General features: G+C 37.4%; 1 protein-coding gene across 3 annotated transcripts; it reads right to left on the bottom strand.

Moving 5' to 3' along the window:
• Positions 1-730: 730 nt before the first annotated feature.
• Positions 731-11,876, bottom strand: LOC137009164 (tumor protein p53-inducible nuclear protein 2). 3 transcript variants are annotated; one of them, XM_067371135.1, is made up of 4 exons: positions 11,620-11,876; positions 9,524-9,873; positions 5,616-6,045; positions 731-4,606 (listed from the first exon to the last, which is right to left on the bottom strand). In XM_067371135.1, exons 2-4 carry the CDS (start codon positions 9,645-9,647, stop codon positions 4,339-4,341), a joined length of 822 nt encoding a protein of 273 aa, XP_067227236.1. In that variant the 5' UTR covers positions 9,648-9,873; positions 11,620-11,876; the 3' UTR covers positions 731-4,338. The 3 variants fall into 3 exon arrangements, with proteins under 3 accessions (XP_067227236.1, XP_067227237.1, XP_067227235.1); XM_067371136.1 differs by having other exon boundaries at positions 5,616-5,745; positions 11,611-11,876; XM_067371134.1 differs by having other exon boundaries at positions 11,611-11,876.
• Positions 11,877-22,783: the final 10,907 nt, after the last annotated feature.

Genomic DNA, 22,783 nt, shown 5'->3' on the forward strand with positions numbered 1-22,783 from the left:
ATGCACATATTGTGGCTTTAACAGATCAAATATTCCCATATCCCTGTGATCTCCTATATGAAGGTATAAAAGTTTTAGTTTTAAAGTAACCAACAGTTTAATGTTGAACAGTTTGCGAATGACTCATAGTTGTATCCTAGTTTAGTTACTTGGTGTTTGGTAACAAAGGGCCTACTTTGCATCAGCAATACTGACTTTCATAAGACTTTTCATAATATTCATAAGAAGACAACTGATGGCACTTGTATTCATAGCAACTAGTTTCTAACTAATTAATCAATTGATTGTAAATCATAAATATAGGGGGCTGCTGCTCAGTAATAGTTTGAGCATTATGTAAATTGGTAAACTATTCCAAAACTTAACATCTGTTCTGAAAAGTCTGGGCAAACTACTGAGTAAGCACCAATCAGAGGCTGCATTTTTGTCATCATGTAGACTTCTTACAAAGTATTTTACTGTATTTTAAAACTACAAAAATACAAAACACTAAAGTATTTTGATACAAAATACAAAGCCAACTATCAAATACAAATTACAAAATATTATTTTGTATTTGAAATACGTATTTGAAATACATGTATCATAAATACTGGCCATCCCTGTATATAGAGAGGCTATTTTATTGTTTTCAGTTATTTAATATTAATATTCACTTATTTTTAACATATTCATTGCGGATAGTCTTATTTTCAAGTCACGTACATAAAGACAGTTCGACAGAAATAAGCACACAGGTAAATAATGAGTCTAGATTGCAGTTGCATCCTGAGTGTTTATTGTTATTGTCTGGTACCTGCATTTCTGAAAGGATGCTGGAAACCCATCATAGTATTTTGCATAGGTCTCTGATGCCCATGTCATATGGATGAAACAGTCGGCACATCATGAAAACCATGCAGAATAGTGAAAGGCACAATCACCATAGATATCATAGACACCAATCTTTATAATACTCTATTTGTTACTAAGGTGAACATCTCTTCTAAATAACAATATGAGGAAAAATACAAGCATATTTATTTTTGTTTTGTTTTTCTCATTTCATGTTTTCAGTCAATCCACTCTCAAATCACAATAACTATACTCGCTTCCACCAGCCTCTCACGAGGCCTAACGGACATCATTCTATAGTCCCACAAATTAAATTAATCATATTGAACACACTCACACACACACAGAGAAAAATAACACAGAGTATACAGTGCCCAGCTGTGATGGTGAACAACAGCGGTGGATCTCTTCAGAGGGCAGAGATCACTGATTTCATGTTCGTTTCGCGATATTGCCTTGTCCACTTCATCTAACACATAGAAACAATGTGATAGAAGACGACCTTCAAGTGGATGATGTTAAGGAACCTTGTAAGGCTATAAGGCATTGGCTTTTCCTAGATACACCACTGACATTCGTACTGCTCTCTCTGTAGAGTCAATATGATGAAGAATCAGTCCGTTTCAAATGAAAACAAAGAAATAAAAGCATATTTAGATTTACAATTTACTTACATTATTTTGTTAAGAGATAACTTACTACGATAATAGTTTTACAGATTTTGGCAGGTGTACAGGAAAGACTACAAGAAATGATTAAACATTAAATGACAGAAGAAATAAAAGAAATCTCATGAAATCAAATCCTCCTAATGCATGAACAGTGGTATTGACAACATGGCAAATGTTGGTTCGTATCGTAAAATACCCAGCAGAAGGAAGTGTACTCAAGTTTTTGGAGCAACATACGGTTAAACGATACCATGAAAACAAGAAAGGTGATGTTTCAAAATGCAAACACTGAACTGTAAATAGATTGCAATTATATACATTTGAATGCAACTAATTGTTTACCTCTTAAGGTAGCTTTTTTTCCCCAACCCATGCATGTTGGCATCTCATTCACCAATGCAAACAAAAACATACCGCTAAATACCATGATTCTCCACAAAACGTATGACAGTGCAAACTTCTCAAAGTCTCAAAAATGTACAAACAGTCATATAATTATATACTTTCAGCACCATTGTTAGTCTATTCATTACTGAATACACATATAAGATAGATCACAATGTGGTTTCCTGTAAATGTGCCGAGGGTATTTGCTGACTATCGAGGAAGAGCACATTTTAGGATTCAACGTACGTGTTAATGTGAATTCATGTGCACCGAGTCCATCTCAAGAGAGGCGTTGACCCAACAACCTCTGACAGACAAACATCAGAGTACAATGAAGATGTAAATCACAATCATATAATCAATATAAGAGGTATGATGAAATGCAAATAATGACATCGTCTGAAAAACGGATGATTTGAGAAACAGAGAAATGGTCATAAGATTTCGTTCTTTGTCTCTGTGGTCACAGTGATTTCTCACACAAGCATTAAGTGCTGGACAGGGCAACTTTCAAGCCTTTTTTGCTACACTGAAAACTTTGAAAATATACATCTACATCAATGAACAATGTGTGTGTGTGTGTGTGTGTGTGTGGGGGGGGGGGGGGGGGGTTTTTATGTTTTCCTTTTCATTTTGAGGGCATTTTAAGATTCTTGACATGTTTTGTGAGATTCATCCATCAATAATCTTCTACAAAGCAAATAAACAGTCATAATCTATACTATCCTGCACATATTATAAGCAATTATATCTGTAGCCTATGGCAACTTCTCCTCAGTTCTATATGTTGATCATGTGACCTGTAAAGACATTGCACACTGCCCTGATACTCCCGTGATCTTTTCCTATTAGATCAGATGTTGAAAGGGAGCTATACTTCAGCTTCACGTCACATTTAGGGAAATACCATCTCCCTAAACAGATATATCCCTAAAAGATCACTGAAAAATAATAATAAATCTTCTTAATAGCATGTTGTTGGCATAGTATCAGTCCTGTCCATGATGTTCCTCCCTCAGTTTAACTAAAGGCTCTGTTTCAAAATCTAGTGAGCTAGATTCCTTAAGCTGCCTCAAGAGACTTGATTTCAATAAAGTTTGCTGTTAACATTATGCTAAGCTAATGAAAGGCAATGCTCTAATATAAACAAATGCATAGTACACATACATATTGTGTGAAAATATCTATTTTTTTAAATACATGGGGGTATTTCTTTCCTTTCAGAGTATGTATAAAATTGATGCTGCCCGCTTTCTCCACCACCTTGAATAATTCATTTCACTGGAACTGCCTTCTCTAGGAAGGATTCTGCCTTTGCAGAAGCACAACTATGAAAGGCATTTCCTAAATGCTGGATAGGCAGCTCACTAGGTTTTGGAACAGAGGTCAGATAATAGCAATCAATTAAATTAAATTGTTTGGGGTTGAAATACTTTTGAAAGTTAGCACCGTAATGTTGAAAATCAGGCAGCAACATCTACGTTGAAATAACCTCTTTGCAAACATATCCCACTATATTTGTCTTGCTCTGTAAACTCTCAACAGCTTTTATCTGTATAATTCTTGCTTACACATTTATCTTCATACTTTCCATTCTTGTTGTTTTCTAGTGACTCTTTTGTTGCTGTAGTACTTTTATATGACATTACTAGGTAGATACAAATCTCTTCTTAAAATCTTAAGCCCAAAGTATACTTCGGCCGTCCGTGTTCCTGTGATGGTCCGAGCAATGTCCATGTGACATCATTTTCGTCATCAGGAGGGTCTGTGTGCAGCCCAATTTTTTTGTCCACGTGGACAGTGCACATATATCGGCACATGTGCGAGTGATTTGAGCACTTGAAAGCAAAAGTCCACTAGAACGTGTCTTTCTGCACTCACGGCCAAGGAGTATAGTTTGAAAGGCTCAGAACGGAACACGGAAAATAAAGTATACCCGGGGCTTTAAGGTTAATGTATTTAATGTTCTGGGGTTTTTTACGCAAAACTAAACGGATGTGAAAAATTAACCTGATTATATTTCAACAAATAGCACTAATGTACCTGAAGTGTCAGTGTTATACATTTAGAGGGATGTTGTATGTAAAGATATAGAGTTTACATGTGTCTCCTTTTCGGCTGTGCTCCCAGATGGGGAAACTGATTTAGGTGTTACAAGGACACACAAGGAGGTACATGGCATTTAAGCAAATATATGGATCTTAGACAGAGTAATTGTGCTTGGTGGTGGCCTGCCAGCCAGATAAGAGTGAGAAGAGGATAAAGATAAACTGGCTTGTGCTCAAGGACAAACCTGATTAATATGAAACTGTATAATAACATTATGGACATAAAAGCAGAGTAAAAGCAAAAGGAGGACAAGTGAGAAGGAAGGGAATTCATTGGTAGGTATGGGTTATTTGGGGTGTCTATGTGTAATAATGCCCTCGATGTAAACTTTGATGCCTCAGTGGCAGATGTTGCGCTGGCACGGTTGGTGCAGGAAGGAGTTGCGGGTGTGGGTCGCGCGCCTTTGGACCTGTTCACGCACACGGTTTTGGCGCTGTATGCGATTGCGTGCCAGGTGCCGACGCTCAGTGCGGGCTTTGGCCCTCTGGACCCTGGAGACCTGGGTGACTTTAGCTAGGGCACCTGCCTGTGCGGCCGCTCCCCTGGTCACACGTGTGGTCATGCTGCTCCTGGTCATGGCGGGCATTGCTGATTCAGACATCCTGCTGTAACAGTGCAGACAGGAGGAAGAATGTGAAAGGTTGAGTGAGAATGGACAGAATGGATGAGAAGAGTAGTAGGATGGAAGTCAAAATTCAGTCAGCATCATCCTGTTTTTCATATTTAGCATTATTTTTACTTGATGTAAGTTGGGTGTCCTGCAGATTGTAGCACCAACTTGCACCAACACACCTGCCTGTAAGTTTCTAGTGATCCTGAAGAACTTGATTTGCTGGTTCAGATCTGATTAGTAGTGGAGGTATACCAGGGTTGGGCAACATCAGTCCTGGAGGGCCACTGCCCTGCAGAGATCAGCTCCAACTCTAATCAAGCACACCTAAACCAGATAATCAAGGTCTTCAGGGTTACTAGAAAGCTACACACAGGTGAGATTGATCAGGGATGGAGCTAAACTCTGTAGGACTGTGGCCCTCCAGGACCGAAGTTGTCCATCCCGGAGTTAAACTCTAACTATATATCTAACTGTCTAATAAACCTGGAATTGAATGGCTACAAATATTGTTGGCTCTGTGATGAATTGCTGATGTTCCTCTATTGCAGGGATCTCTAACCCTGCTCCTGGAGAGCTACCTTCCTGCAGACTTCAGATCCAACGCTGCTCTGACACACCTGCTTCCAAGGAATTTCCAAGTAACTCTGAACACCTTGATTAGCTGCTTCAGGTGTGTCTGACTGGGGTTGGAGCCGAACTCTTCAGGGAGGTAGCTCTCCAAGAGTAGGGCTGGTGACCTTTACTCTATTGTAAGTCACTTTGGATAAAAGAGTCTGCTAAATCAGGGGTTTTCAAACCTGTCCTGGAGGACCCCCAGCACTTATGCCTCATCTAACACACCTGACTCAGCTCATTAATAGAGACTGCAAGACCTGAATTAAGTGTCAGATATCCTACAGAACAGGTTTGAAAACACATAATGCATAAATGTAAATATTGCATCTGTTTACAACACAGTGTTACATGTGGAAATGTACGCTAACAGTGGGAGTGAAATTTACCTAATACTGCCAGCCAGGCTGGTGGTGCTCTCTTCCACCGGAGGGAGAGGGCCAGCCGAGACGTACACGGACATGCTGGGGTGTTCGATGAGGAGGTCCTCCATGGGACTAGCCTCTGCCGTGGCTCCCTCTGCAGTAAAACAGGGGGGAGGGGTGACAAACCAGCTCTCATCCATGCTGCAGTCACTACAGGAGCACGAGCCCCTCTCACTTAACAACACATTCACTTCTACTGACTCAAGGTGAGAGAAGGAGGCGGGATCAGGAGGAGAGCATATGGAAAGGGAGGAAGGATGTGCTGCCTGTGTCCTGCCTGCTCTAGTCCTGCGATTTTTGCAGGTATGAGGAGAGGGGCCACATATCTGAGATGCATGACATTCACTGCGGGGACGGGGGCGTGCTACTGATGTTGCCTCTGGCCCATCCTCGACTTAGGTGAAGTGAAGTAGGACGTGATAGAAGACAGAATAGGGTGTATTTCCAGAATGTGAAAGGTTTGGTTGAAGCCATGCGAGTGGGGAATGCCAGTACCATGAGCACACATACCAGTAAAAGCAATTCAATCAAATATGGAGAAATGAGAAGGGATACAGAAACAACAGAAAAACACAGAGAATAGGAATACTGTCATTAGTTTCTTATAACCCTTTTAAAATATTACTATCTAATCACCATGTACTACTTTATAAAGTCTCAATGACTTTGTTCTAAAACCTAGTGATATATTACAACACTGGCTCAACTGTTGGCAGTAGTTGGGGCTGGACTATCTGGAATAATGGCTAATAGGGGAGATTGGCAAAGAAATTTCACACTTCCACCTTACTTACAATCCTGCTCAAAAGTTGACATACCCCTTGCAGAATCTGCTAAATGTTAATAATTTTAACAAAATAAAAGAGATCATACAAAACGCTTGTTATTTTTTATTTAGTACTGTCCTGAATATTTTACATAAAAGATGTTTATAGTCCACAAGACAAAAAAATAGCAGAATTGATCAAAAATGACCTTGTTCAAAAGTTTACATACCCTTGTTTCTTAATACTATGTGTCTTTACCTGGATGATCCATGTCCCTGATTCATGTGACTGTTTGTTCCATGACCCTTGTTTGTTCTGAACAGTTAAACTGCCCAACGTTCTTCAGAAAAATCCTCCAGGTCCTGCAAATTCTTTGGTTTTCTAGCATGTTTTGCATATTTGAACCCTTTCCAGCAGAGACTGTATGATTTTGAGATCCATTTTTTCACACTGAGGACAACTGGGGGACTCAAATACAAATATTAAAAAGGTTCAAACATTCACTGATGATCCAGAGTTAAACACGATGCATTAAGAAGCAGGGGGTGAAGACTTTTTGAATTTGAAGATAAAGGTAAATTGTACTTAATTTGTCTTCTCGGAGACATGCAAGTATCTTCTGTAGCTTCTGAAGGGCAGTACTAATTGAAAAAATATGATATTTAAACAAACGAAAAAGAAAAATGTGGACATCATCGTGTTCAAAAGTTTTCACCCCCTGGCTTTTAATGCATTGTGTTTCCTTCTGGAGCATCAGTGAATGTTTGCATCTTTTTTAATAGATGTGTTTGAGTCCCTCAGTGTGAAAAGGTGGATCTCAAAATCATACATTAAGCATAAAGCATAAATCAAAGAATTTGCAGGACCTGGAGGATTTTTATGAAGAACATTTGCTAGTTTAACAGCTCAGAACAAACAAGGGACTCATGAACAACCATCAGAAAACAAACAGTCGTGGATCATCCAGGTAACGGCATACAGTATTATGAATCAATATGTAAACTTTTGGATGAGGTCATTCTTATAAATTCAGCTATTTTTTTGTCTTGTGGACTATATGTAAACATCTTTTATGTAAAATATCTTATTCAGGACAGTACTAAATAAAAAAATAACATGCATTTTGCATGATCCCTCTTATTTGTTAAAATAAGTAGCATTTTGCAGATTCTGCAAGGGGTATGTCAACTTTTGAGCATGACTCTGTGTTTTGTGGGTGTGACAAACCTCAGAGTTCAAGGGGATAATAAAGTTATCTTTGAATGTCTGTTCATTAAACCAGATTATTATTCAGGTAGTTATAAACATGTAGGGCCAACGCGGTGAAGGAATGTCCCTTGCAATGATTTTGAGTGGCTCAACATCCTCCCGACTGAAATTACATTCTGGGTGTTGTGGAGAGAATCGTCACCATCTTTCTCACCTCTTACCCAGATGACTTCCGGACAAATTCCAGAGTGTGCATTCTATAAGCCACAGGTGTCGAACTCAGTTCCTGGAGGGCCACAGCCCTGCAGAGTTTAGCTTCAACCCTAATTAAATGCACCTGATTCAGCTAATCAAGTCCTTCAGGCCTGATTGAAAACTACAGATATGTGTTTTTGGAGCAGGGTTGGAACATACCCTGCGTTCCATTCAGAACGGCTCATCCCTATGTCTTAATCCCTTCAAAGGGTTTACCCTCCGGAGTGAGAGCTTCGAAGGGATGAAGGGTGTAGGGGTCAAAAAAACCTCTTCTTTTGGAACGCACTTCTGCGTCATCTTGACGAGACAATCAAAGAGGAGTAAATTGTGCAAGCTGTGCCTTTTGTTTAACGTTAGATTATTTATTTATTTATTTATTTTAGGTTTATCGCATGTAGGCTATATTGTGTCTATGTATTTTAAACATTTGAATGGACTGATAAAGGGAGCTGTAAAGTATTTTTTGTTGAAGTACACTGTTGTTTTGTCCATAATGTACCAAATCTAACTCGTATAAATATTACAGTAGTATAGAAAAATACTATACATAGCTACATTTATAGGTAAAATCAAACTCCTAACCTCCTGTACCAATTCCGTGACGTCAAAGAACTTCCCTGTGCAAAGGATCATGGAGACCCAAAGTGTCCATCAGTTGTACCCTTCAAAATCCCTCATTCCGAAGGGCCCTTTGAAGTGGTCAGTTTTGATCACTTTGGTTTGGAACGACCCTTCAACATGGCGGCCATGATCATTTTCACTCCGAAGTGCCCTTCGGAGGGCGATATATCCCGTTTGGAATGCACCGTAAACTCCGGAGGGCTGCGGCCCTCCAGAAACTGAGTTTGACACCTCTGCTATAAGCACTTTTCTATCCCCTGAAGCAGGAGAGGATTTGTGAAAGCAACATGATCTGATGTTGGTAGATCATGTGACAGTGGCAACATGGCAGATATATTCTTTCATACTACTCAGAACATACTTTTTTATGGCTGCAAAGTAAGTTTCAAATCAAATGTAGTACCTACTAGACAGGATGCGATTTCTGACAGCTATTTTTAAAGAAAGCTAATTTTCTTAATTTTGCTAATTATGCTAATGTACACTACAGCAGCATTTACATTATTAATTGAGGTCTGGCACAGTTCAGAGCTCAACACACAAAATTGAGCTTGTGTCGAAGTATAATACTAGAAGCAGTGTTGGGGAAAGTTACTTTTAAAAGTAATGCATTACAATATTGCATTACTCCCTAAAAAGTAACAAATTGTGTTACTTAGTTACTTTTTATGAAAAGTAATGCGTTACATCTAATACAACATTAACCATCATATTTACCCACAACACCTCTGCACTTTATTTCTCTCAACATAAAGACAGGAGATGATGTCTTAGAAGATAATTGCCTATAAACAGTAAATACTGAGACAGTTCACTAGGTTTTGGAACCAAGCCAATGTTTTCCAAATTCATATAAATTAATCCACTACATCCAATAGAATGTTGCCTTGTTATCCCAAAATACTCTTCAGAGTTGAAGCTACCTTACCTATAATTTATCCCTTGCCTTTAATTAGTAACCTGTATAAATTTAGGTCCCATTACAGACAGTGTTTCTTGTTGTTTGTGTAGGACACTCACCGGGCACATTGACCAGGAGCCATCCCTCTTCGTCAGCCTCAGTCACACAGGGATTTGGTCCCTTCAGCTCCGGAGTAACTTCTTCCACGCTTCCAAAGATCAGACTGCTGAGCCGCTGGAACATGGCTGCCTCGGAGGTCAAAGGTCACAGTTTTTTGTTTCCTGAGGGATAGCTGCCTTAGAAGTTTTTTTTTCTGCTTATTAACTATAGTGACTAATGTTGTTTTTTTTTCAGTGATGTAACGGATAGCTGGTTGATCACAGACGTATTGGCCTATTTTGTTGCAACAAAGGTGTCTCAGAGAAGGCGCAGTACAATATAAGGTCTCACTTGGTTGTGGTGCAAAGATCTACGTTTGACAAAGACAGAAAAAAGAAGAACAGGAAGGATGGTCAAGAAAACCATATCATAAAATATTTATGGAGTAACATTTCATAGAAATAACATTTAACAACCTGTAGAACTATAGACTTACTGGCATTACGAGTATTCAGATTATGCCATTTTGTAATGTAAGGTAATAGTGCGATCTATAAATAATTCACATAAAATTATTTATATATTATATATATATTTATATATTTGATTATATATATATATATATATATATATAGTATTGTATTTGGGAGGAAATACGCTTTTTCATGTAAATATCACTGGAAAAATGGTAGTAAATACACAGCATTCTTTATGCAAAATTAAACGTCATCTTTTTTTATAATTTTCAAATAAAATTTATGACTTGTTAACTATGACTGAATATGAATATGAAATATGACCAGTACCCATTCTTGACAGGTTGCATAATATTTACCCAGTATATTAACATATTTGCACAATTCTCTGTATCTCTCTCTGCCAGTTAGCTGAGCTCATTCACATCCATTTGCACTGATTAATCAATTGAATTTAAAACATTAGAGGGATTTAAAATCATCAACATCAACTATTCATACATTTACAGTTTATCTAATGTTCATATATGCACATTAGCAGTTATCTTTGAGGTGATGAAGAGTTTATATCCATATTTATTTCCTTGTGTTTAATAATTAAATATAAACCGTTTATTCTAATGCCATAACCTTATAATCTTTTTTTCATTCACTGAAACGAGAGAAAAAAATCAGTCCCTATGGCTCCCCTACAGGCATTAATGAATCTTGACGTCAGTGGGCGGGGCTTCCGCTGAATGCTGACGCACTAGACGCAACCTTCCCCGCCCTCTTAACACTAGCGGACACAGTACGAAACAACAGAAAGGAAACAGGGTCGTTTTGATAGAAACAAGAAAAAAATGTGTTTATGAATACGGCTTTTGCAACAAGGTATAAAAATAGTTTTTTTTTTTTTTCGGATAAATTAAATGCATACATCAAAAATAACAATGCGCTGATAAATAAAACATTATTTTAGCGCGTCTGACAGATGCTGTTTGAAAAACAACATCGACTCCTGTGTGTACCGATGATCCCGTCCGAATCTAAGGCAACCGTGGCCTTATATTTGATAAATAGTCAAGCAGAAAAGCGGACGTGAATGCTAAACTTATAACAGCAGCGAATATGAGCATATAATGCGAAGAGCAGAGAGAGAGAGACTGAGCGCAAAGGGTCAAAGCAATGACAGCTCGGATCAAGGGTATTACCAGCGCTCTCAATTCACTCACATAACCACAGACTCTATACATCAACCCTAAAAATCACATATAGAGCTGGTTTAAACAAAACCGCATAAGTTAAAATCACTGCCATTAAACGTCGACTTGAAAACACAATTTTGGCATATGAATGTTATTTTAAGACGGATTCTGTGAGAAAAGAAATCAGAAAACCGTCGAGAAAACCAGCTTTAGTCAAGGCTGCGAGAGCAAAACAATGATGTCGAACGACAGGAATGAGAGCGCGTAATAACTGACAACAGAAGAAACACTGTTCCTATACAGACCTATTTATGGACAGTTAATGGACAGCTGTTGTTATCGCTTGCATTACAGGTCTGATCTAGTGCAGTTTAAACACAATTCTGCTACAAAACAGATCTCGCTTTAAAAGACAGAAGGAGATGTGTATATTCAGCATCTTACCTGTCTTACCTGCAAAATTATTCAAGTTGTAAACGCGACGACCACACAATAAAAACAACAAAAATCTTAAAGCATAGCTTTAGGTATTCTTTTTATATGAGGTAGTAAATTCACAAAAAAAAAATATGAAAAAGTCTTTCTTCTTAGAAGAAATCGACGTGTAAATTCTGATTTACACGACGTTTGAATAGTAGTATCTGCAACCTAAGTGTTTTTCCAGCAGATATCGTTTGTGATGTTATTGCTTCGCCCAGCTGATCCGCAGATCAGAATATAGAGCGTACAAAACAGCTGATTGTGATGTCATGGCGCTCGTAGCAACGGCCTGGCCCCGCCCACTCCCCGGCTGGACCAATCAGAGATTTACACAAGATCGAGGGCTGTAAGTGAAACGGTGGGGGTTGGGCTGATAATCTTATCAAAAGATTCCTTGCAAGTGGAGCTCCCTGCAGAGCCGCATGACGTCCAGCTCCCCCTCTGTGGATCTAATGGGTGGAGGGATTGAGTTATGAGTAGTTTTAGGGTGTGGTTGGACCTTCTAGCTCCACCCATTACGCCCAAATAACGTCCAGAGAGGGGGAGCTCCAGCCATGGCTCTGTCCCTTTTGAAATCGCATCTACAATCTTTACTGCTGAAGAAGAATAAGCGTGTTTACACTTTTATGTAGTTTATTTAGAAAAGTTAAAAAAAAAATCAAAATGTAGACTTTTATGGCTATGGAAGATTTTGAAATAAAGGCCTAGCAAGCTGTGATTAAAGATATAAAGTGATGATTTCACAGTAACTCCTGTTACTTGCATCATTCTTTTGATTTCCGTTGGCGCCGGTTTAAAATGTCATGTCACTGGGCTGGTTTTGGATCAGGTGCATGTACTCTGGTGCTGCAGGTAATGTGATCAGCAGAGGTCTGGTTTTGTGAGCTGTCTCTTTAAACAGTGTTTGTAAATATTGCCTGCCCCTCCCTCACCACATTCTTCACATTGGGGGCGGGACACAGACTGCCACGTGTCACAAGTAACCAATCATAACACATGGTCTGAACACTGACATGTCAGCAGCTTATGGAGAGCTACAGATATTTGAGAAGACCTTGATGGTTGACTGGCGTTTTTAAGCTTCAGGATATTAAGATAAAAACTCAAATGTATTTCCATGTAATTTGGATTGTTTTCATCTGTATATTTGCTTTAAAGGGTTAGTTCACCAAAAAAATGAAAATAATGTCATTAATTACTCACCCTCATGTCGTTCTACACCCGTAAGACCTTCGTTCATCTTCACAAATTAAAATATTTTAGTTGAAATCTGATGGCTCAGTGAGGCCTTCATTCACAGCAATTACATTTCCTCTCTCAAGATTCATAAAGGTATTAAAAACATATTTAAATCAGTTCATGTGAGTACAGTGGTTCAATATTAATACTATAAAGCGATGAGAATATTTTTTGTGCACCAAAAAAAAAAAACCCAAAAATGACTTTTTAACAATATCTAGTGATGGCCGATTTCATAACACTGCTCTGAAGCTTCAAGAAGCAGTGTTATGAAATCGGCCATCACTAGATATTGTTAAAAGCTGTTATTTTGTTTTTTTGGCGCATAAAAAAATATTCTCATCGTTATATACTATTAAGGTAGAACCACTGTACTCACATGAACTGATTTAAACATGTTTTTAATACCTTTATGGATTTTGAGAGAGGAAATGTCATTGCTGTCTATGCTATGATTTAATCAAAAATATCTTAATTTGTGTTCAGAAGATGAACAAAGGTCTTACAGGTGTAGAACGACATGAGTAATAAATGTAATAAATAATAAATGTAATAAATGAAGTAAATAAAATAAGTAATAAATGACATTATTTTCATTTTTGGGTGAACTAACCCTTTAATGCTAGCAGATATATAATTTTGCATGGTGTTAACACAGACCGCTAAACAGACAATATGTGACCCTGGACCATAGTCATAAGGGTCAGTTTTTTGAAATTGAGATTTATATCTGAAAGCTGAATAAATAAGCTGTATGGTTTGTTAGGATAGGACAATATTTGTTAGAGATAAAACTATTTGAAAATCTGAAATCTGAGGGTGCAAAAAAATCAAAATATTGAGAAAATTGCCTTCAAAGTTGTCCAAATGAAGTCCTTAGCAATGCATATCCACTCAAAAAAAATAAATTTTTGATACATTTACAGTAGGAAATTTACAAAATATCTTCATGGAACATGATCTTTACTTAATATCCTAATGATTTTTGGCCTAAAAGAAAAATTGATAATTTTGACCCATACAATGTATTATACAATTGTATATATTATACAAATATACCCGTGTGACTTAAGACTGATTTTGTGGTCCAGGGTCACTTATTAGCAATATTGATTGCATGCATTTTGATTTGCATGCGTTTTAGGATTACTAATAATCTCAATAATCTACCTACCAAAAATCCTAGCAATAAAATAAGCAATAGTAACATTCTGTAGCCTATATAGGTTACAAATGATCTGTTACACAGAATTAGATGTTTGCAGCATCAATCACTATTTGTAGATACCAGACATTAGTTGTTGTTGCCAGTCATTCCCCACATTCTAGTTATCACACAGCGTGTTGCCTCATTTAGTAAAAGCAAGTAAGAACACATATTATAATAACCATATGTAGCCATTTCCACAGTCCTATTGCGTGTGCTGATACAATGACACCGTCTCACAACTCCTCACCTGCTGATTGGGCTTTAACACCCTGGACGTGGTTGTCTTTACTAATAAAATAATAACAATAAACTTGGACGTGATCCTTGAAAAAACAGCTTGTAATAATAATCAACACAAGCCTCCAGCTGGTACTTTTATCTTTTACCTGACCTATGAAATCAAACAGGCAGGACACGACTTGCCCCAAGTGTTCGATTTGGTACATGATATTGCATATTAAACAAACAAAGAGTTCTGTCAATAATTGGGTTGGGTTTCACAACCATGAATGCAGTTTAATGTGCACAACAAATTTAGGTAGGCCATAGACAACTTCAGGTTAATTACAGAATTGTTTGAATTTAAGGAGGTAGAATTCAAATTAAACAATATATATATATATATATATATATATATATATATATATATATATATATATATATATATATATATATATATATATATATATATTTTTTTTTTTAAATCACATTAATCAAATAATATTTCCCTACATTTACCACTTTTCATTTATCCATAAACATGTTATCATACAAAATAAACTATTATTTTCTGAAACATTACATAATATGATTACATCTCAGTATTTATAATCACCTGTCAACTGTAGAAATGTGTATTTATTTTATATTTAATCACATGTACAATCCACTTGTTAAAGGGTAATGAAACCCCAAAACACTTTTTTTGTGATGTAAACAGATGTATAGTCTGCACATCATTGAAAACACTAAAGGTACTCATTAATGTTATTTATATGCGAAAAATAGTTTTTTTGCATTTTTCAGAGCAATTTCTGTCTTCCGGTTTGAAAAGCTGAGTCGGAGCAACGTCACAAAATCTGACGTAATCGTGTACTTTCAGCCCAAGTATGGGCATGGTCGAATATGCTGACGTAGACCGTTTCGAGTGATTCTCGACATATATTCATGACATAAAGCTCATTTAATCCAATCACTGCTCTGTAGTATGCATAAGATTATAATTGCGTTATTATGCATGAGGAAGTATCACTTTTCTCACCTCGGTCTCTTGTCATTCAGAGACATATCGTTGGTGTTCGTTTCCTCAGTGCTACTACAACACAATGTGTTTTCCTGCGACGCGACCAGAGCAGAGGTTTGTGTGCATGTGGATTGTTTTGCTGTAATCTACCAGCACAAATGGAAAATATGTTCGCGTGAGATCGCATTACAGCAGAGAATTCAAATGTCACAAAAGTGCGGCTCATTCACCTCTGCCTGCTCTATCTGCGTTCAAACGCCCGAACCGTATGTAGATGTTTCCTTCAGCACAGCACGTGTGTTTGTATTTTGCTCGCGATGTGGTAAGAACTGGAGTTTGAATACGAACACATGAAAAATACAATTACACGCGGTTCGGTTTAATAACACTAGCCACGTGTCACATATCATACAGAATAAAGTATCTGTGTTTAAAGTTTTTATTTCACACATTCTCCTGCACCAAACATTAACTAACTAACTACAGTGTAGTTATGCACAGTTAAGTCTTAAGTTAAGTAGTTAAGTCTTCTTCAAATGAATTATATGTGCAAACTCGACACTGATACAGTGGTGTAGCCGATCTGAACGCGACGACACGATTATTCTAATAGACAAAGACTGATTTTGAGACTGCAGTGCTTGTAAACGTAATCAAAGTAGCCCATTATTAGCCCTATTAAATATTCTTTCGCATTTCTCCCTTGTGCTTGGGAGTTTTTTGTCATTTTCTCCGTGCTCATATATTAATATTCATTATTCTGTATAATGAGTGTGTTCTATGTCTGTGCTTCATTGGTTGTTCTCTCCCCTCTTCTCCCCCTCTACACTCCCACTTTTCCAGAGCTTTACACGCCCATTTTCACAGAGTTTTTCCAGCTCAGAGGTGTGAATGACCAGGCTAAAACAGGGGGATTTCATGACACTTAAGCTATGATGTATCGAAGACAATTTCCAGGCTCTTTCTTCTGTGTTTCAAGTGTTTCAATCTCAACAGCCGTTTATGAGCACTCTCGGTGTCCCGGACACCCATATTTTAACAATTCATAAGACAAATCAATGTCTGTCCAGCTGAGACTTCGCTGTGGAGGTAAAGGTTATGATCATGATTTTTCAATTGTATTACAAGAAACCATATACATGTATATTATAGAGCTGCACTGATATAAAAGCACATTTTCATCAGCTCAGACATTCAGAAAGTTAAGATATATTAATTTAATCTTCAGAATTTAATGTATGCTAAAATTAATTTGAGTAATGTATTTATGTTTATAACTAGTTACTCTGAAACAAATTGATAAAATGGAGAGAATAAAGTTTTTATTTTTATTTTCAAAATATAATAATAAAAAATATAATGATTAATTATAATGAAATTATAATTAATTTAAAAAAAGCTATAAAAGCCAGAACCCCCAAACTATTGTATTGGTATCGGCAGATATCACTCTGAATAATCACTATCAGTATCGGTGGAGAAATTTAGTATTGGTGCATCTCTAGTGTATTAGCACCGTTTGTTGTTTGCTTTCAGGATCTCATCTGAGCGTTTGAACCAGGAAACGGTGATGTGTGATGGCAGACTTAACAACTGGATGATCTTTATTTTAGAATTGCTTTAATGTTTCTTAAAAGTCCTCAATATGGAGTCAAACAACATCAGACATTCAATGTGAATGTCTGATGTTGAAAAGTGAAAAGGAGTGAAGTGAAAAGGAGACAATTATTAAATTCAGAAATGTACCATTGTGTAAAAACAACTGTTCCTTTAAGCAATGTAAACTTCTGACTCAACCAATAGCGTGACTTTGGGGTGGAGTGGAAGGAGTGGTTGGAAAACCTGTTTGGAAACAATTTTTGCATTTCAGTTTGGTGCCGTAGACCCTGGTCAGGTTAGACGCCATACTGAATTTAACGCAGATGGAAACAAGGCTGTGAGGGATAGACATACACGCACTGCATAAAGGTCCTAGATCACATCATTTTCACAATTCACAACTCTTTTTCTCTACTGAAAGATGTTTCGTCAAGCTGAACAGTCGGTGTGTAGTTAAACAATATGGCGCTACCCTGACTAAGGTCTATTGCTGCAGAAGTTACACACCACAGCTTTAAAACATACTTAAGTACATTCCTAGAAACATCGGATTCTTGAAATCTCTGTCTATGCGTTTACACCCTTGCATACTTTATGTACTTGTTTTGCAGACATTTCCTCTCTTAAAGCTTAAGTGTTGTTGGCTTGTTTGGCAGGTGTCTTTCTGTAGGCCTTCACCTTAGCTTAAAGGTGAAAAAGTGGGTGAAAGTTCACTGTGCGGTGGTGTGATACTGTTAACTTTAGCAGCCTGTACATGACCCTTGACTAGAGTAACACTCTTCACTGTTTTTGAGCATCACAGAAACTCAAGTGCCGTAAAAATGGTGGAAATGTATTTTGAGTTTGATTAGTTTAAGTCTGTGTAGTAAATACACTGTAACTAGCTTAGAGAGTATGGGGATTTGAAAATAGGATCCTAAAGTGGCTGTGAAAGACTTTCCAAGCTGGAAAATTGCATGTACTCAAGATGGCAGACAACCGAGAGATAAATGGCTGTTTTGAGAACAAACACCACAACAACTGATTTTATTGGAGCTCCCTAGCCTTGACGCTGCCATGGTTTGACGTTGCCTTCATGGCCCTCTTAACCTTTCCAGCGTCCTCGCTAAAAACAGATGCGGTTGCAGTGAACGGTGTGAAGTGCTTGAAGTCAGGATGGGCTGGAGGAGGGGCCAGATGAAAGCTTCATTACAAACTCTCAAATAAACAAGGTGGAGGACAGACTCTATGGAAACACAAACACAAATGCCTGTGAGGGAGAGGTCAATCTTATCTCAGTTTAGTCACAGTAACACACCTGAGCTACATTCAATAGAGGACCTCTTGTTAATTTACCTATGTTAGGAATCCAGATGATGACAAATATATTTTGTAATATGCATGTCTTGTTGGTACACTAAATGCTTTGTTTATGATTAAGGCATTTTAAGTTCCAAACCCAGTAGTGAAACTCTTTGTATCCTCTACACACAATAAAGGTTCTTTTGTGGCATTGATGGTTCCATAAAGAACCTTTAACAACCATGGAATCTTTCCATTTCACAAAAGGTTCTTTAGATTTTTAAAATGTTCTTCACACTAAGAAAAACATCATTCTTTTAAGAATTGTTCACTGAAAGGTTCTTTGTGGAAACAAGAATGGTTCTTCTACGGCATAACTGAGAAAATGTTTATTTTTTAAATGTTTTAAATGTGTAAGGCAGTTTTTTCAAACTTTGAGCCTATTTACAGAGCTTGTTGCTCTGGTTCTGGGATTGCCTGTGAATTTGGCCAAAACAAGGCGTCTTAGAAGGCAGTATAATTATCCTACCTGCTGTTACCTGCTACCTGCCATATGATGCATAATAATGCTGTTTAGGTAGGCAGCTGGCTAAAGTTTTGGAACAAAGCCAATCTGTATCTCTGTTTGTCTCCATTAAAATATCACATGTAATATACAGCATATGCTTTAATCTAAAAAACATATATGTTTGCAGACAGTCAGAGAAAGTCCATTACAAACTGTACTTCATGCTCTCACTCTTGATAAGACTGAGGTCATTTCTGAGGCCTGCTGTCTGACTCGACTCTCACTCTTTATCTTTATAGTTCACATGGAGCGTTTCTGTGTCAGTGTGGGATATGATGACATGCAGTAATCTAGCTGCAAGTCTTCAACCGCTTTCTGCTGCTATTTATAACTTAATTAAAAAGAATAACAAAAAAGACTTGGTCACTGTTTTGTCTTCTAATGCTATCAAAATGTAGAACTATGTAGAACTAGTACTTAAAAGGATAGTTCGCCCCAAAATTTTATTTACTCACCCTCATGTCATTCCAAACCAGTATGAATTTTCTTTTTTTCTGTGGAACGTAAAAGAAGATATTTTGAAAAAGTGTTTAATTTTGTCCAAAAAAAAAAAAAAAAAAAAAAAGATGAACCATATAACAAAATTATTTTCAGATATATTTAAAAAATTTTTTTTAAACATTTAAAAAAAATATAAAACAAAGACTATACAAAAGGTCAATTGCTAATATATATTTTAATATATATTTTTATATTATTTTCAATAAATTTTAGTTTATAGTATTTTCAGTTGGCTGTGCTGTTTACAACATATATATTTGCCTTATGGGAAATAGGGTCTATGTTGTTTGGTCCCCAACATACTTCAAATAAACTTTATAAAACGGACAAAAATAGAAATCCCTTTGACTTAGTCTGAAGGCAGGACCTATATATCATATCTAGAAAAGGGAATGACACATAGTCTGTTGACTTCGGTCCTGTAGCAACACCCAAGCCATCACCCACAACACTCACACAACCACCTGACAATTCATTCATTTTTTTAAATTAGACCTCCAACTTCTTAGCATTCCTTAATCTATTCATTATCAACAGTATAACAAGAAACAAGTTAGATTTCACTGTTATGCTGATGATACTCAGCTCTATATTTCTTCATGTCCTGACGAAACTTACCAATTCCCTAAATTAACGGAATGCATAGCTGATATAAAATGATGACTAGTAATTTCCTATTAATAAATTCTGAAAAAACAGATTTTAATTATTTTGCCAAAAACCTCTGCATGTATTAACCCAGGATACTGTCTAACATTTAATCGCTGTTCTGTCAAGTCTTCGTCATCAGTTAGGAACCTATGTTTGCTCTTCGATACCAATCTTTCATTTGAAAGCCACGTTATAGCATCTGTAAAACCGCATTCTTCCATCTTAAAAATATATCTAAACTACGACATATGCTCTCAATGACAAATGCGGAATAGTTAGTTCATGCGTTCATGACCTCAAGGCTAGATTACTGTAACGCTCTACTGGGTGGTTGCCCGGCTCGCTTAATAAACAAACTCCAGCTGGTCCAAAACGCAGCAGCTAGAGTTCTTATGGACTTATGACCATATTAGCCCGGTTCTGTCAACACTGCATTGGCCCCCTATTAAACATCATATACATTTAAACATTTTGCTACAATGTACTAAAATGGTTTAGCTCCCCAGTACTTGAGCAAGCTTTTAATGCATTATAGTGATTCCCGTCTATTGCCATCTCAACATTCTGGCCAGTTGATAATACCTAGAATATCAAAATCAACTGCAGGCTATTTTAGATCATTTTCCTGTTTAGCACCCAAACTCTGGAACAGTCTTCCTAGCATTGTTCGGGAAGCAGACACACTCCGTCAGTTTAAAATCATCAGCAAATCTTAATATTTTTTTATGATTTACTGCAGAGCAGATGCATAATCAAATATTAGCTGGGTGATAACAAAGCTGTCAGTAAACAAAATATTAATTTTGAAGATGATGAAAACACTAGTTTTGAGAGTATCTGTTGCCATGGATTGATTTTCCCACAGGTTAAAGGTTTGACATATTGCATTTGACTGAAATGCTTGTATTTAAATATTTTATATTCTACCAATGATATAACTAGATGTTATGTTTAGTGAAGTATGGCCACTGTTAGGGAGCATTTGAGCTGTCCATATGATAACTACCATATAGTGGTTTTATAACAGTGACTGTAAAATATGTATTTTACATATGGGAATGGCATATTTTGAGTTGATATTTAGGATATGGTCATTGGGCTATCATTGGGCCTGTTTTGTTACGCAGACCTGGCAACCCTGATGGTGACGTTGTTAAAGCAACTGGCCCCTGAATGACCCGGCAACAACCCACAAAACCCTGGCACCATAGTGCTTTGCATAGACTAATCAGCACTCAAAAATCTGTCTGGATTTACAAGAGTTCATGTAGTAAAAAAGAAATCAAGCTTTGACACTTTGCCATGGGACCTACATTTTACATGGCCATTAAGCCATGAGCCAAATTGCCTATAAAAATTATAATACATTTGCTTTTAAAAAAAAAACAAGCAAATGTATTACACTTTAACATATATGAATATGACTAATACTGATGAATAAACAGTATAAGGTCATTATTCAACATTATTCAACAATTTCTTCTCTACCCTGTCAGTCTCGTACGCAGTTGACGCAGTGAACGCAGTTCAGCACTTCCGTGTTTACGTCTGAATACCGGCTCCTTATTGGCCAATGCTGTTCATGTGAGCAGCACGACGCATGCGTGTGATGCTGACGCATGAGATGGCCAATAATGAGTCAGCGTTCTGATGTAGAACCTGGAAGCGCGGGGTGTAAACAGCGTAGAAAATGACAGAAGAAAAGATATTGTTGAATAAAGTTGTTATTTTTGTATTGTTTTTGTGCACAAAATGTATTCTCATCGCTTCATAAAATTAAGGTTTAACCACTGTAGTCACATCGACGTCTTTAGTACCTTTCTGGACCTTGAATGTGGTGGTTAAATTGCTGTCTATGGAGGAGTCAAAGAGCTCTTGGATTTGGACAAAAATATCTTAATTTGTATTTCGAAGATGAATGAAGGTCTTACAGGTTTGGAACAACTTGAGAGTGAGTAAATGATGACAGAATTTTCATTTTTGGGTGAACTAACCCTTTAAACTGCTTCTGACAGAAGCATCAACTGCTTTCACATGCGTCTTTCAAAATTAACATTTTGCATAAGAAAAACATAGGAATACGTTTGTTGTTATTTCTTTGAATGCACACTCCGCGACCCACTCAAAACGGACTTGCGACCCACCAGTGTAGAAACACTGGGGTAGACTACAGAGGAAGAGTGAGGCATAATTTTATTATCTATGAAACATTTGCATAGAATTCCACTTCCGTTTGCAAATGAGTGCAGTAACTCAAGTAACCACAGATGAAAGGGCTCATTTGTGCTGGAAAATGGACCTACTTCCTACTCTGTTCCCTCTGCTGAGTACAACATCTGATTCACAGGCCTCCTCCTCCTCATGGTCTTCTCCGCTCGTCAGATGTGTCTCAACACGATGGGAACAAACAGTCCCAGTGGAAAGCCCTTGGCAGGAATATGAAGCACACAGACTCACCGGGGATCAGATACTTCCACCAGGGAATAGTAGCAAAAGAACAGTTTTAACCTTTTGCTAGATCACAATACAACAGTTAGTCATCAGGAAATCAAAAAGACTGTTTACTTGCATGTTCCTGGTCTAACTGTGCATGATTCATCAGTTCCTCCCTCCTGTCATATACAGGCCACTTTACACAACACGATCCGTTCCTGTAGGATCAGTCTAATGGATCAGGCTAATTCGGCCTGATTCATCAATGTCCAGTATTTTATGTATACACACTCTCAGCATATTGGCCAGGTTGATAAATAATATGTAGAACAGCACAGGGGTGAGTTTGAACCTCAGATTGCATAACCTTTCTCTGCCCCGTCCTAAAATATCCTCCCCGGGGCCGTGTCTC

Source organism: Chanodichthys erythropterus, chromosome 20 (genome assembly GCF_024489055.1).
Source record: "Chanodichthys erythropterus isolate Z2021 chromosome 20, ASM2448905v1, whole genome shotgun sequence".
NCBI lineage: Eukaryota > Metazoa > Chordata > Actinopteri > Cypriniformes > Xenocyprididae > Chanodichthys > Chanodichthys erythropterus.

Coding starts and splice junctions, on each gene's coding strand:
- LOC137009164 (XM_067371135.1), bottom strand. CDS start 9,647: ATGTTCCAGCGGCTCAGCAGTCTGATCTTTGGAAGCGTGGAAGAAGTT. Junction 6,046..9,523: donor GCTCCTGGTCAATGTGCCCG/GTGAGTGTCCTA, acceptor ACTTCACCTAAG/TCGAGGATGGGCCAGAGGCA. Junction 4,607..5,615: donor AGCCTGGCTGGCAGTATTAG/GTAAATTTCACT, acceptor GCACTGTTACAG/CAGGATGTCTGAATCAGCAA.